This window comes from Amblyomma americanum, chromosome 10, assembly GCF_052857255.1.
Source record: "Amblyomma americanum isolate KBUSLIRL-KWMA chromosome 10, ASM5285725v1, whole genome shotgun sequence".
NCBI classification, from domain to species: domain Eukaryota; kingdom Metazoa; phylum Arthropoda; class Arachnida; order Ixodida; family Ixodidae; genus Amblyomma; species Amblyomma americanum.
The window spans coordinates 103,319,444-103,334,804 of NC_135506.1; the positions used below are offsets into that span (position 1 = coordinate 103,319,444).

Consider the following 15,361-nt stretch of genomic DNA (forward strand, 5'->3'; position numbering starts at 1 on the left):
ACGCACAGTTAAGATTATCTTTGGTGTTATACCGCAGAGTATCCGGAAAAAACTGAAAGCTAATTTTTTTCATGAATACAGGAATGACATGACTGACGGGCGACATACATAGTGTGCTATAAATATTCGCTCTTATTTCAGCAGCTCCAATAACAAACAGCCCTAACAGCTAGCTTCCGAACAATCGAGGCATAGACCTGCAGGTTTTTCTCAAAAATGTAAAGCAATTGTGCATGCAGCCAAGTAAGAAGAAGCATATACAATGCTTTGAAGGACGCGAGTTTTCTCTGTACAACGTCGCAACGCCGCGCTGAGATTGTGGCCACGGGATAGTATATCTTTGCAAAAAGAAAGTAAAGAGACCGGCGTGCGCGATGGGCATCGAACGCTCTACTCCTGTGCTCTCCGGTCGGGCTTGGACACGAAACAATAGAACGCATTGATGGAGTGATTTAACGGATAGCTGGCCTGCGGCGGAAGAAGGATCGCCTTTATTTCGACACATTTCTGCTAGCGCACACAAGGATTCCACTACAAAGTGTTGAGTTTCCGCAACTGAACAAAAGAATCGCAACTTTTTCGAAAATAATGTTGTATGCCTGCTTTACATCCCGCTCATAGAGGCCATTCTCAAGCGCCAGAACTCGTCGATACCCACCAGCGGTCTGAAGTCAAATGTGATACAACGAAGACGGCACGACCGACGGGGATAAACAAGACAAAGAAACAACATGATCAACGCCTGTCGTGGAGCTGGCCTTGTCGTTTTTGTGTCATCTTTGTCTCCATTGGCCACGCCGTCTTCATCATACCTTTCACCATGAACCAACTAGCCTGAATAAGAGTATATATTGTTCAAATATGGCTCACTCCACATTATCTGCATGTAAACCTCTCATTAGGTAAGGGTTATTTTCCTACGATCCATTGGCTCACAAGATCTTCATCTTGGACATATTCAAGCTTGCAGATTTCAACAACTGCAAACTACACGCATCTTGTGGACGAAGCATAAAGGAGCCGTCCTCACGACAGAATGCGATTTCTGTTTCTGGATGCCATCTCGATGTTTTATCTTAAGTACTAAGCTGCTGTTAAGAACTGCAATGCGATTTAATGGCGGCGCGAGAAGCAGCACAGTCAATACTTCAACTCCTGAACTCAAAACTCAAGAGGATCAGGCATGTTCAATACATTTTAAAGAGCTGACAGGGAGAGGTGCGTTTGTGCGCTTCAAGGTGTGTGGGATGGTATCACATTTACCTGTATTCACGTCTTTTCTTCTTTCAATACTTTCAAACAGGAGCTGCCTGTAATATTTGTTGAGCGAGTAGATAGCCATTGTGAACGAGCATCATACGCGACGGCAGTTGCTCAAATGACAGCTCCAGGAACATCGAAGGACGGCTCCGACGACAGGCCAGCGCCCAGTGCAGGTCACGGAGGTCCGCACCGTGGGACTGCACCCGTTGCTTTGGAGCAGGCCTCTGCTCATTCGAACAACCGCCAGATGTGAGTTTTGTTGCACGGCAGAAGGACTCTTTTCCAGCGCATTTATAACCGGTCGTGATGTGTACGCTAATGGAAACAAAGACATGCTCGATTCCGCATTCCGTCAAAATAAGTGCGAAAGCACTATTCCGATGGGTAAACGGTTTGAACGGTTTTATTGAAATAAGAAGCAGATGCAAGGGGTACATAAATTAAGTGGAAACTGTCAGGGGGACCTCCTGTTATTCATTGCATATGCGAAGTAAGATAAACATATGGCAGATAGCAATTACATAGAGAAAAGTAGGTGCAGTGGAAATTAATAATCAAAACAAACAATTTAAACATGCTAAATTTTAAAAACATATTTTACAAAAACAAAAAGAGAACATAGTACACGCATTCAAGCAATAGAAGTCGTGCACAATAGCAACAGGTTTCATTGGCGTGCTAATTGAAGGCAATTAAACAGTACATAGTTTCAAGTTTTTATGGAATTGTGCTTCGGTACGGAATGATTTGATGATTGCGGATAGCCAGTTCCAGAGAGTGATTGCTGAAAATAAAGCGGACTAATAAAAACCCGAGCAAGTTCTTGTGATGTTTTTGGGTTTTATGCCAAGTGAAACAAAATAAATAACCGCAGATGGGATTCGAACCCACGGCGGCGCGAACAGATCACTTTCGCTGGCTACTGCACGAGCGGACTCAGCTATCGCTGCAGCCGAACGCGCCTCGTGTTGAACTGCAACACACTCTCGCGCTGTGTATTGCACATCGTCCTCTTCGTGAACTAATACTACTACCAAACTAATATTCCCGCCTTGAGCGAAGTGGCTGTACTGACAGAGAAATTTGCACTGCGTGCTGTGCCATGGATAACGCTGTGGCATGCACACGGCACTAAGGTAATACGCGTTGAAGTTGAAAACATTGCTGCAGAAACGCATATTGGTGCACTGGCCGCCTTCATACATTGGGTAAATTTGCGCTGGCGATGATAAAGTTGAAGACGTGTATAACTGGCTCCATGGGTCAGTGATGACCTCAATCGCGCTTTCAGTTACGTGGCTCTGGTGTCCGCCTGCAAAATCTGTGCTCTAACGCTCTATTTCATGCTTAGCAATGCTAATCCTCCAGCTTTTTTTTTTATGAATCAGTTGAATAACGGTTGATTGATAATGTGACTGTGTTTTAACGTCGACCTAAAGTGAAACACGGGTGGAAAAAAGGCAAAGGCGTGTGGAGGATATGTATCAAGTTGACTAGCAAGCTAGTTCTGAACCAAGGGCAAGGAACGCTCCACTCATCGCTCACAGAGAGTCCTTCCTTTTTGTGTCTCATCTTTAGCGCCGTATATTGGGGATTTGAAGCCAACTCACCCAGAAAATGGTCTTCATGCAACACAAGAATAAAAATCGCACTCATACACTGCGGCGGGCCCTGTCACACGCGTATACCGGCTTGCACCATTGCCCGCTAATATTTCTTTCTTCTGTGTGGCATATTTATGACAAAGTGTTTTCGATCTACGTTACACGTTCCTTTACTTTCTTTTGATTGACCTTACAGGAAATGTACGCAGTGAATTCTCCAAGAATGTATTGCTGTTGTTATCAAATAGCAGCGGGAGAAAAAAACTTAATCATGAATGCGACTGATGAAGCACAGTTTCTGTTCGCATTAATGTTTTCCCCAGACGCAGCAGCCGCTTCCGCTCAGCTCAGACCGTGAGAGCGGGTGGCGTGATCTATTCCGTCAACCACCGTGTGACATGTCATGCCTCTGTTCACTCTACCGATGTAATGCAGTAATCCCAGGGCGAAGCGCAGTACTTCCTCTCCACCGTCGCTTATTGCTTAGTGCGATTTATCCAGGGCGGTTTCCTTATCGCCACTCGTTGTCTGGAGGGCTCCCATCCTGTATTCCTCCCCCTCTCCTATGTTCATATCCCTTCCTTCGCTCTCGTGAAAGTGGAAATAGAGGTTTTTTCTCTCTCCGGCGATGCTTCGCATACCAACGCTGGACACAATGGCTGCTATAATACTAACACATGACAAAATTCCGTCATGTAAACGCGTGGCGTTGCCAAAGTCGTCACATGCCGTGACCCACAACTACCCCGTGGTAATATCATGCAGGTTGTCCGCTGCTGCAATGCACACCTGAAACTTTTACGCGCTCTTCAGAGTGTGTCACCTGAATGATCGCATGATTTAAGAGGCGCTGCGAGTTCACGCACTTCGGGACAATAGCTGTATCGGTATACAATACAGCTGCGGCCTTTTCCTTCAGTAGGCGAGGCTGAATTCCGTAACGGTTCTCTTCAGACTTATTCTGCACGTGTCCTCCCTTCTCTAGATTGCTGACCCGTTGTGCTACCATCGCCAGCAAGTGTTATCAGCCAAAGCAACTCCTATGGCTCCCTTCAGGAGGTTCTCATTAGTGGGCTAGCACTAGACTCCTCGCAAGCGAAAGCCGCCCTATATGTGGATGAAGCCACCGCCTGCTAGTATCCTCCTGCCATGGTTGGCAGTTCGCAAACTGGAGAGAGGGTGGTGGTTGGCAAAGCGGGCAGAGCGAAATCCTTCCTTTTCGTGTGCTAGCGCTAGTTGGGTAACCAGCGAAAAAGCCCTCATGGGTCCTGGTCCAACCAGGTGGCTCGCTGGTGAAGAGGAAACGCAGAAACTGCTTTGTATCGACTGCGCTTAAGTTTTCTGTAAGCCCATAATTACTAAGCCTCGAGAGATATCTGTACATACTAACGCGAGAGCGTTAAAAGCCTCGTTGTCCGTAAATTGCGTTGTCGGCGTTGTGAGCAAAAAATCACGAGCATGACTGCTGCAGGTGATGCCGAGAGGGAAAGCCAGGAGGCAGGTGGGCTACCTAGGTCACATGACCTTGCAGACCTGGCCAGCGGATGGTGAGCAAACTGCCCACTGTGGCAGATGGCAGTTTAGCGCCAGTGCACCAAAAGGAAGGAAGGATTTAACTTTGCCCGCTTTGCCACCTGCAACTCACCGCCTCTCACCCTCCCTTGGCTTCCCTCTGCCCAGTTTGTGGTTCCTCCACTGTAACTCAGCTCATTGAATTTGCTCACGGCATAGCTTCCGCATTAAATGCCCGCGATCAAATCGATGCAATATTTCTAGATTTTTTAAAGCATTTGACATGGTCTGCCATGATAAGCTCGTTCGTAATCTGCGTACCATATTTAACGGCAAGAAGTTACTCGACTGGATAACCGACTATTATGCTTAAGATCCCAGTTCGTCACTTTCAACCAAGCACAGTCATCGTCAGTCACTGTAACTTCTGGTGTGCTCCAAGGATCGTTGCTTGGGCCTCTATTATTTATAATTTTCATTAATGATGTACAAATCTTATTAATGACACCGCAGTGAAGTTACGCCTACATGCCGATGACTGCGTTATTTACCGCAACGTTGCTAACGCCCGTAATCAGCAGGAACTAGACAAAATGTTTTCATTGTTCTTTGAATGAAGTTACTCATGGCAAATGAAAATTAACTGCAGTAATAGAGTTGCGATGACCTTCGGTAACAAAAAGAATCTGCGGCATTTCTCTTACAGTAATAACGGTAACTGCTTGACCCATGTCAGCGAGTTCGGATACCTGGGTGTTATTTCTTTACTGAACGTAAAAGCGCAAAAACACAAGGACACAGACTAAGGCAGACAACACGAGCGCTTACTTCCAACTGATTTTATTTCATGCAAGAAGCGAAATTTATACTCTTGATAAGTGTCTGCACATGCTTACAGGGCAATTACCGCAGAGTTATGACTGATACCAGTTATCATGTAACACATATGAAAGATGTCAGATATGCCATCTCTTTTTGTGACAGCAGAATTGATGGAGCACTTATGCAATCATCCCCAGCTCGCGCTATCTCCAAAGCTTCAACAATTTCTCGGGTAATTTGGCATTTGTGCACGTAAAGGACTTTGCACTTGTGAAAGAGAGGACGACAACCCTCTTTACTTTTTCTTTTGCACTTTAAACTATGAATGCTCATGTGCCTCCCTTTTTTGTTGTTCACAACGTAGTCATGCTCGCTCAACCGCTCGTTCAGGCATCGTCCCGTTTGGCCTATATAGTATTTTCCACATGATAAGGGCACTTTATAAACAACACCTTCTTTGCATCTCACAAACGGCTTTTGATGCCTGATTATGCAACCAGTTTTTCTTTGGTTTCCTGAAGTACTTTGCTTACGTAATGACATCAGCTTATTTGGGGCAGAGAACACCACGTCAACGTTTGCCCTGTTACCAATTTTTTTGAGATTGTGTGAAATCTTATGTTTATAAGGAATGACTGCAAATTTCTTATTGGCTTTTGTCTCTTCCGGCTCGTCCTGGCACTTGGCTTCCCATTTTTTCTTTTTGACAAGTCCTTCCGCCACAGAAACCAGCAGGTGTAACGGATAACCCACATCTTGCAATTTGTTGGACTGCAGGAGAAGGCTTTCTTCGATTGCATGTTCACAAGACTTCTTTGTACAGTTAAGAAACCCTAAACGAGCTATGTTTCTTTTTATAAGCTTTGAGTGCGCGGAACTGAAGGGTAAGGGCATTTTTCCATCCCTGGGATGATAAATCCAGCAAGTGTGGTCTTCTAGAAAAGTTAACCTGATATCGAGAAAGCGTATGCTACTGTTCTCTGGCATTTCATGCGTGACTACAAGAGGAGATAGGCTACACTTGAAATGATGTAAAACCTTTTCTACCGCCTCATTGAGGGTGATTGCAGTGGTGTCTAAGAAGATTAAAAAATCGTCAACAAAACGAAAAACTTTTAACACCCCTACGTCTTCAAGGCAGGCTAAAAGCCTTCTGTCACATTCAGCTAAAAACAGGTCACTTAACAAAGGAGCTACGCTGGACCCAATACATATTCCTTGTTTCTGCAAAAACAGATCGTCGGCCCACTATACAAACGTAGAATTGAGATATGTACTTAATAGCTCCAAAAAACCCCCAACACTCACCCCCACTGAATTCTGGAAAGCAATGGGGCCAGCGTTCTCAATACATCTTTCAACGCACTGCAATAATCCGTTTTTCGGCAAAGAATAGTAAAGGTCTTTGACATCGACCGAGAAGGCAAACATGTTCTTTCCATCACTTTGCTTTAGAAAATCAATTACATTTCCTGAATTTTTTATCATGAAAGGGTCATCAAAAACTAGCTGTTTTAGACATTTCTGTAGGAAGTCAGAGACTGGTTTTTGCCAGGTGCGCGCTTCCGAAACGATAATTCTTAAGGGACATTCCATTTTGTGTGTCTTAGCGGAAAAGAACATGTTAAGACTTAGATCACTGGCCTTTTCTACGGACTGAGCTAAGCGGGTTAAATTCAAGGAGATGCACAACTTTTTTGCTTTCAATCTTACTTTTGACAAATTTATACCTTTTTGCCTATCAAACACTTTCTCAGCAGCATGACTGACTTTTTCATGAAAAAGGACCTTTGGCATCACAGCAAAGCCACCTTCCTTATCACAAGGAAGAAGACATAAATCGCCTTGCTTCAGGAATTTCAAAACACTTGAAGGGGACACTTGAGGCTTTGTCTTCGAACACATCTTTAGAACGTCGACACCCTGCGAGACGCAGCTCCCTTGATCACTCGTAGGTGCATGTTTGGAGACTGTTCGGACCATGGCCAAGAGTTCCGGTTTTGATTTCTTTTGTTCCACAGCGAACTTGGGCCCCAGCTGAAGTGTACGGCGTACCTCTTCGGGAAGTGTTACCTCCCCAAACGTACGGACGTGGTTTTGCGACCTAGACAGCCGTGGAGGGACCAGTTTGCGAAGCCCTGGCAGGACAGTACTCCATAAAAACTCAGAAACCTGGTCGAGCGTTCGATTGAATTGTTTCCATTTTCTTTTGGCGCTCGGCAGGCTCTCACCTGTGAAAAGCCTTGCTTGCAAGAAATCCTTGTACAGTCTTGCTTGCCTTCTCCACTCCGCTCGAAGTATCTTGAGAATCTTTTTGCCATGGCTGACCGAAGGTGGAAGGGATCCAAACAGGGCTAAGATAGTCTGGGGCAGCACGTTGCAGCGAATACAAAAGGAGAGAGCACGAGCTTGGCAGATGGCGTTTGCGGTGAGGGAAACCAGAAGATACGAATACTTGTTCACACATGAAAAAGAGCCCATTGTACTAGAAATGTAATTCAATAATGGCTGCATTTGGGCGAGTTGGTTTTCCATTCTGAACGTAAAAGCGCAAAAACACAAGGACACAGACTAAGGCAGACAACACGAGCGCTTACTTCCAACTGATTTTATTTCATGCATGTTGTGAACAACAAAAAAGGGGGGCACATGAGCATTCATTGTTTAAAGTGCAAAAGAAAAAGTAAAGAGGGTTGTCGTCCTCTCTTTCACAAGTGCAAAGTCCTTTACGTGCACAAATGCCAAATTACCCGAGAAATTGTTGAAGCTTTGGAGATAGCGCGAGCTGGGGATGATTGTATAAGTGCTCCATCAATTCTGCTGTCACAAAAAGAGATGGCATATCTGACATCTTTCATATGTGTTACATGATAACTGGTATCAGTCATAACTCTGCGGTAATTGCCCTGTAAGCATGTGCAGACACTTATCAAGAGTATAAATTTCGCTTCTTGCATGAAATAAAATCAGTTGGAAGTAAGCGCTCGTGTTGTCTGCCTTAGTCTGTGTCCTTGTGTTTTTGCGCTTTTACGTTCAGAATGGAAAACCAACTCGCCCAAATGCAGCCATTATTGAGTTATTTCTTTATATAACCAAAATGGAATGCTCACATTAATAGCATTTCTGGGAAAGCACTTCGCAAACTTGGCTATCTCAAAGGAACCTTAAAGAATGCCACGAAGGAATGTAATTTAACTGCTTAAAAATCACTAGTTCGACCGATCCATGAGTACGCCTCAACTGTTTGGTCCCCTCATCACGCGCGCGACATTGAGCGTTTAGAATCAGTTAAAGAAAAGTAATACGATTCATCTCCGGCCAGTACGATCGCAACATTTCACCTGCTTCACATATGCAGAATTATCTTTGCAAACGTTTGAACATAGGCGCACACGTGAACGAATCATCATGCTGCACAAGATCGTTCCCACATCATCTGGCATTCAGACATCCTTCTCATTTGCGTCGTCAAAAGCACCGACGGAACCACCCATTAAACATTGTTCCCTTCAAATCACATATAGACTGCTTTGAATTTTCTTTTTTCCCGCTAACTGTTGAAATTTGGAACCGATTGGACGGCTCACTTCGCTCATTGCCAGTTGAAGAGCTCGTTGTTCAGTTGCCTAACAATTTGACCTGCTGTTCTGTTTTTGATACTTCTATGTTATCTAATTCTATTCTACCAATGTTATTTGTTTTTACTAATGCATGTACCCACTCCTGCTATATCTACCCTCTGAGACAGCAGTGTTTGTGAATAAATAAATAAATAGATAAACTGCGAACCATTGATTGGTTGCCCGCGAATGGTAACTGGAGCCAGGCAAGGCCCACCGCTGGGAGCACCAGCCATCGCAGGGCACTGGCGCATCGTTTAACCTCCGCATTACTGCGCCAGTACGGGTACGTGGACTCGCAGTGATCTATGACTGTAAAGTAGAGAATGACCTTCTGCATATATAGGAATTAACCCAGTACGCCATCGCGTCATACCCTTATTGCGTAGGTCAAGTGTCCCCTGCAATATTTTTGTCCTAGATCACCTACGGCGCATTTCGTTTAACGAAGAAAACTGGGGGTTAATTATTCTTGTCCGCGTGCATTACATGTGAAGAGGGGCTAAGAATAGATTTTCCACATTGAAAGTCTTGAAATACATGTCAACCTGAAAGCCAAGTTTAAAACGAATCTAACGGTTCGAATCAAGGATGGAAAGCATGGGTACAAACAGATGCCTTTATTTCGCAGCTTTCATTCCACGTGGTCCTGATTTCCTGTTACTGGACCGAGTAATAATGGACACCTACTAAGCTGCACCAGTAGCATTTTATTGCAACCGCTAGTTTATTTTTGCCGGCAGTATTTGCCACGCTACAAAATGGAGTGGATAGTATTGGGCTTGTCTGGCCTTTTGGCGCACTTCCCAAATAAGATGCGGGGCTAATAGGCAAGCACATTACGGAAGACGAGCAGGCCTAGAAAGGCGCCTCCATATATCCTTCGTCCCAATTGCATCCGCCTCACGCGTCTCTAAACGATGGCTCTCGCTGAGGCGGCCGAAGCTTTTGCAAATGCTGGTGCTTTTAACAAAGCGCATTTCACGCACATACGTAGACTGGAAAGTATAGGCACTCCCCTCAAAGCTCTCCAAAAACTTTAGTTTGGTCCTACCTTTATATTGTCTTGAACATGAAATTGGAATGTACAGATGGTTCACGAGTACCTCAGTTTCCTTTTGTAGTCCTTTTTCTTCTTCTGAATGAAAAAAAAATACTAGACGGTTAAGATGCGTTGTTACACCGCCGCCATTTTGTGCGATCTCTCTTATTGAATAAAAAAGTGCAGTTATTTTTATGTTTACCGCGGTGGCCCAGCTGGTTATGGCGCCCGGCTGCTGGCCCGAAAGACGCGGGTTCGATCCCGACCGCGGCAGTCGGATTTCGATGGAGGGGAAATTCTCGAGGCCCGTCTACTGTGCGATGTCAGTGCACGTTTAAGAACCCCAGGTGGTCGAAATTTCCGGAGCCCTTCACATCGGTGTCCCGAATGACCAGAGTCGCTTTGGGACGTTAAACCACCAAAAACCACAAACCATTTTTATGCTTACTGATGCATAGCCTGACGCCCTGTTGTGGAACTTCCTAGCCTCGGCTTCGCTGTTCGCTATGCGGGCATTTCCTTCGGCCTAGCCTGTTCGCACGGCTGAATAGTGGCGGCGATGACGGTTGTCTTGCACGTCAGCGACTCGAACGGCAGCACCTTCACGTCGGCACTGCGCTTCTACATTGACAGATTACAAAGCTGCATCTTGGTGGCGACGGCACTGAGCTTCTACGCGGGCAGCGCATTTTGCGGCAGCGGCAGACAGAATAGAACCTGCGTGAACTCCGTGGAAGTTTCAGAAGTGAAATAATAGCGCAGAGGCGTGTGCCGGCTTGCTGATGACGCCACAAACTCTGAAAATAGTTCAGTCATCAGAGAGACCTCTCAGGCCATGATGTCGTGATTATGAGAATCAATCAGAAGGGTTATGAGGCACTTGATATGCGATCAGTCACCTGGCCTCGTTTTACGTTTTACAGCGCAGCTCCACATGTCTCGTTTGTCAGTTGAGCGTTTTAACCAGGTCAAGTGACCATTCGCGTATCACGCAAGTAGTAAAATGCTTCTGATTCGCTCTAATTTATTGTTCATAATATTAGCGCTGTTCTCTCTCTGACTATTCTCAATGAGCACGCTGACGACGATGGAGTCGTCATTCAAACGATTGAAACCAATTGGAGAATACTAGCCGCACATAGCAAGGCCTTCCAAGAACTTACTCCGCTTACCTTCGTATCATATTATTTGTTGTTGCTCCTCTCAGAGACCCGAAGATCTATCGTCGACACTGAACCGACCGCAGCCGCAGAAAGAAAAACTTGGGAGGACAACGAATGAGATTAGAAATTTCAACCTGACTGGTTTCCTTTACACGCTGCCTCGTTTCCTGCAGACAAAATAAGTGTCTAAATATAGGTTACCCAAGGAGAGCATTGCAAAAGTATCAAGAGATTACCCAGCCACATGTCAGCGCCCTAACAAAGCCACATCGCAAACACACCGAACCGGCACGGTTTTCCGCATTGACTCACGTCAATACGGGATAATAAGCATCCCGTGTCATATTATACATGTGTCTCAGATCAGAGCTCGCACCAATCAATAGCTCTTGCGTTTCAGGCTCTTCTCCTTCCATTGTGGCCCGCTCCCTGGATTGCTGTGTTACTGGATACAAGCCTTTTGTAGAGTTGTTTGTGGTTATGTTACCGCGGGTTTCGGCGAGCTCAAGAAACGCGGTATTTATGTGATGACAGTGGAACATTCGTCATTCTAGATTTTACCTCGATATTTTACCACGAAATATTTCGCGTGCTCGGTTGTCGAAGCTGTCTGCGTGTCATTCAGTGTCGGATGAATCAGCGTCGAAAGAGATAAGCTAACTCTTGGTCTTCCATCGCAGGGGCTCTCGAAAACACAGCGATGGTGCTTCTAAAGCAAGCCGCACCATCCCTCTTGTTTCTGCGCCCAAAGAGTCGCCGACAGCGCACACGACTCTTTCTCCCGGCTCGGACTCCAAGGGCAGCCCTGGAAAACAGCAGCCCACTTCAGACACCGCAGGAAGCAAGGTATCTACGGGGTGCCTTATGGCTACGCATGGCGAGACTCCTTTGTCGGATGTCATTCGGTTCAGGTTGTAACGTTGAGCCTACGTCATTTCTACGTAAAGTCTGCGCCGTCTCTGCCTTTTAACTAACTTATTTTTTCTGTTTCTTCCTTCCGGCGGAAAGACGTGTCGAGTGAGATGTAGACTTAGGCAGTGGTACAGTTCGGCTTAATTGAGACGATGTGTCGCGCTTGACTCTCTCCACGGGCAGGGAAACTTTATTTTTAATTCTTTTACAGTCCCAGAATAACTTCCTTAGAACCCCTTGAGCCGAGACGCATTTTTCTTACTTTTTTTAATTGCCAATATATTCTGTTTCCTCCCATTGAAGCGACTAGACTGAAGGAACTAGAAATTACATAGTTTCTCCAAGAATCAGGTGTTAAATCAAGCTTTCTTCTCCGAATTCAAAGCCCTGTAATAAATAAATAAAAGCCCCTGAGCCTGGCGCCCCTTTGCTGCGGATTCACTGTGATGGTAGGTGAACCCCCCCCCCCCCCCCCCCTCTTTTATTTTTCTTCTGTGCAAAATCCTCTTTGGCACCAGCCCTCATTCTTTTATCTCAACATTGGATGAAGCCCGTTGTGCCAGCCGGCGGTGCGGGCTGGGCACGTTCCCTTTTCTTTTCTTCTTGTCGATACTAACATATGTTTTCTCCGTGGCGGTACGGGGAAGGTAACTTTCTTATTAGTTCTTTTTCATTCTCATTCTACTCTTCGTTTTCACCCGTGCAACAATAAGAATTCCGGGAAAACTTCAAAAAAGAACTCCCCCTGCCAAGCGTCCCAATAAACTGTCTCCATCTAGCCTCTTCGCCTGCAAAGATAGCTGGGAAAGGCTTGCCTACATGATCAGTAGTTACGCTGAAATTTCCACTCCTGCTATAAGGTTTTTATATAGGGCACTTCGTTTGGAGTTTCTATTTTTTCCACAATTCGGGCGATATTTCTCACGACAAACGCAGGTAAAAATCGGGCTATTGCATAAAATACTCAGTGATTCGGAGCTTTCCGGGTCATTTCATTGCAAGAAAAAAAAAAACTATCTACTACAAGTGGCCGATTATGCCCGTGGACATGAAATGTCCTATTTCTTTGGTCGTTATTTCATAAAACAACACACAAGTGGCCGGTAGAACTTAACAACTCCTAACAAAAGGAGGTGCTTTTCCTCGCGATCATAGTTCTTTCCTCGAGTACATTGCCAACCTCGTACGCGGACCTTTCGCCTCCGTGGGAGACCTGCCTTCGTTGGTACCTTGTGAAAACAATCGTCGAACATCACAACGGTCATTTTAAACATGCAAGAACCTCGAAGCAAGACGTCACTAGCGTAGACAGTGCTTGATAAAGTGATGCCACGGAGACGTCCGGCCAGTACCTGTATTGTGTCCCCTATATTCTGAAACGCATTTTAAGAACTTATCCTCAAGAAAAGAATTGTCACGAATAACAAGCGCTGAAGGTCCTCGCTTCGTTTCTTCTAATGTGCTTAATGCACCATAACAGGCTTAGGATCTCAAGTCGATCAAAAACACTCGTCAGGAATAATTTTATCTTACCGCTAATTTTCTACGTTGTGCCTTGTGGGCACTGAAAACGTAGGTTCTCGAAACAGTGCATTTATGGATAGTAACCATGTGTAGAGCGATTTTAGAGAAACCTGTTTTGGGTGCAAGAATCGGGTAAAATCGGGTGTTGTCGGAAGACGAACGGCCCTAGGTTGTGTGTGGTACAGATTCCGCTGGAACATTTTTAATCATATCAGGTGATGTTCGCCCTTCGCCGTCAGAAAAAAAAGTCTCTAATTTGCCTACGCAGGCAATAAAGGGCAGTCGCAGAGGTTTTAGAAATCTATGAGATTAAAGTGGTCGAGTGCGTGGAACTTGCAGGTAAAGCACGTGAAGCCTTTTCGGACTAGCATATGAGACGGTGACGCAGTGACCGACTGAAATAGGGACGACCATCAAGCTTCTTCGCAGCGCGCAGGCCAAAGTGGAGGGAGGCGCATCATGACGTCATCGCAGGTAGCAGCATGTTTGCAACGCATAAACACTTGCTTTGAAAAGAAATACACCAACGCCACCGACGGCAAAGGCCTCCGAACGTTGTTTGGCGGCATCCGACTAGACAGGGCAGTGTGTGGTTGGCGGCAATAGAAATGTGAAATCTTATCTTCCGTGATGTAACACCGAGCTCCTCCGCACTCTGGTTATGGTGCGAGGAGAAGCGTAAAATTTAATCGTTCATTGCGCACTATTTTAAATGCTAGCGCCAAAACGCTTGGCATGCCTTACCTGCAGCCTATATAATATAGATTTAAATCCTTGAATAGCCCGGAATTCTCAAAAATTGGTGCAGTTTCTCTTTAAGGAAGCCAATCAGTGAGATCTGTAGCACAAAACTCCCAGTATTATATATTGAAGAGGATGTACAAATTTTCGTGAAGAACAGATGTTGACATTTTTTAAAGAATCATATGACACAACACAGAAAAAAAAATTTTTTGAATGATAAAATTGGCTAAGTGAGTATGTCGAGGAACGTGCTACTAATCTGATTCAAGTTATGCAGGCCGTAGAATCTAGACAAGCGCTTCCTGTTTTCACGGCTCCTGCTACGTGGCCCATGGCGTTGAGCACTAAAAATCATCATGCGAATTTTGGATGTTCAAAAATAGCGGAGTGATTTCCTGTATCCAGCGGAAATAGTTGGTATGAGCGTAGGAAGCATTTTAGAGGTAATATTTGGCAACGAGGAGTAATAGTTTGTCATAATCATCAATCTTCACGGATAAATTCTCGGAACTTAGTTTTCTCAAAATTACATGCTTAAAATATTCCCGTTGAGTCACGCGGCTTCGCTACTGTAGGCCAACAGACGACGCTAGTTGGTAAATTGAATGTGTTGGCTACTGGACGTGAAAACTGATTCTATCTGGAGTAGGAAGAGTGGAAAACACTTCTGAAACAAGCTTACTGCCGGTAGCTCTATCACGCCTCCAGAAAAAGCCGCGAATTCGCAGTGTTTGTAATTATGTGCTTAGCTCCTCAAAGGGCTACGAAACGCTTTTGCGCGCCAAGTCCAGAACCCAAACGCTTTATGCTTGAAGGATTTTGGCTGATTACGATACGAGACTTTGATGCGTTTCCGTCAAAACGCATTGGTAATACATACATGAAATGAGTTCAATATAACATGTGCCAAGATACAAGAATGAACAGCAGAGATTGGCAGCCACGTCTTTGCTACGGTGCTGCTTGTCAGCCACTGTTCCAATCCTGTGCCTTCGTGGTCACTTTTATTATGTTAGTGTGCCAGATGGGGGTGTTAAAAAATAGGCACTTTGGTCACAAGTCTAAAGAGCAGCCCAGTTTTTGACCGTCAGTCAACCACAGATGTCCACATAGAAACAGTGTAGTGCAAACAACACTAGAAAAAAATATCTTTCC

At 45.1% G+C, this 15,361-nt stretch overlaps 1 protein-coding gene across 1 annotated transcript in view; it reads left to right on the plus strand.

Moving 5' to 3' along the window:
• The first annotated feature begins 1,378 nt into the window (after positions 1-1,378).
• The window catches only part of LOC144108591 (uncharacterized), a 56,062-nt gene continuing 42,079 nt past the window's right edge, over positions 1,379-15,361 (plus strand). The window contains exons 1-2 of the mRNA XM_077641788.1: positions 1,379-1,512; positions 11,707-11,872. Of these exons, the coding sequence (XP_077497914.1) occupies positions 1,379-1,512; positions 11,707-11,872 (300 nt within the window). The remainder of the gene's footprint in view (positions 1,513-11,706; positions 11,873-15,361) is intronic.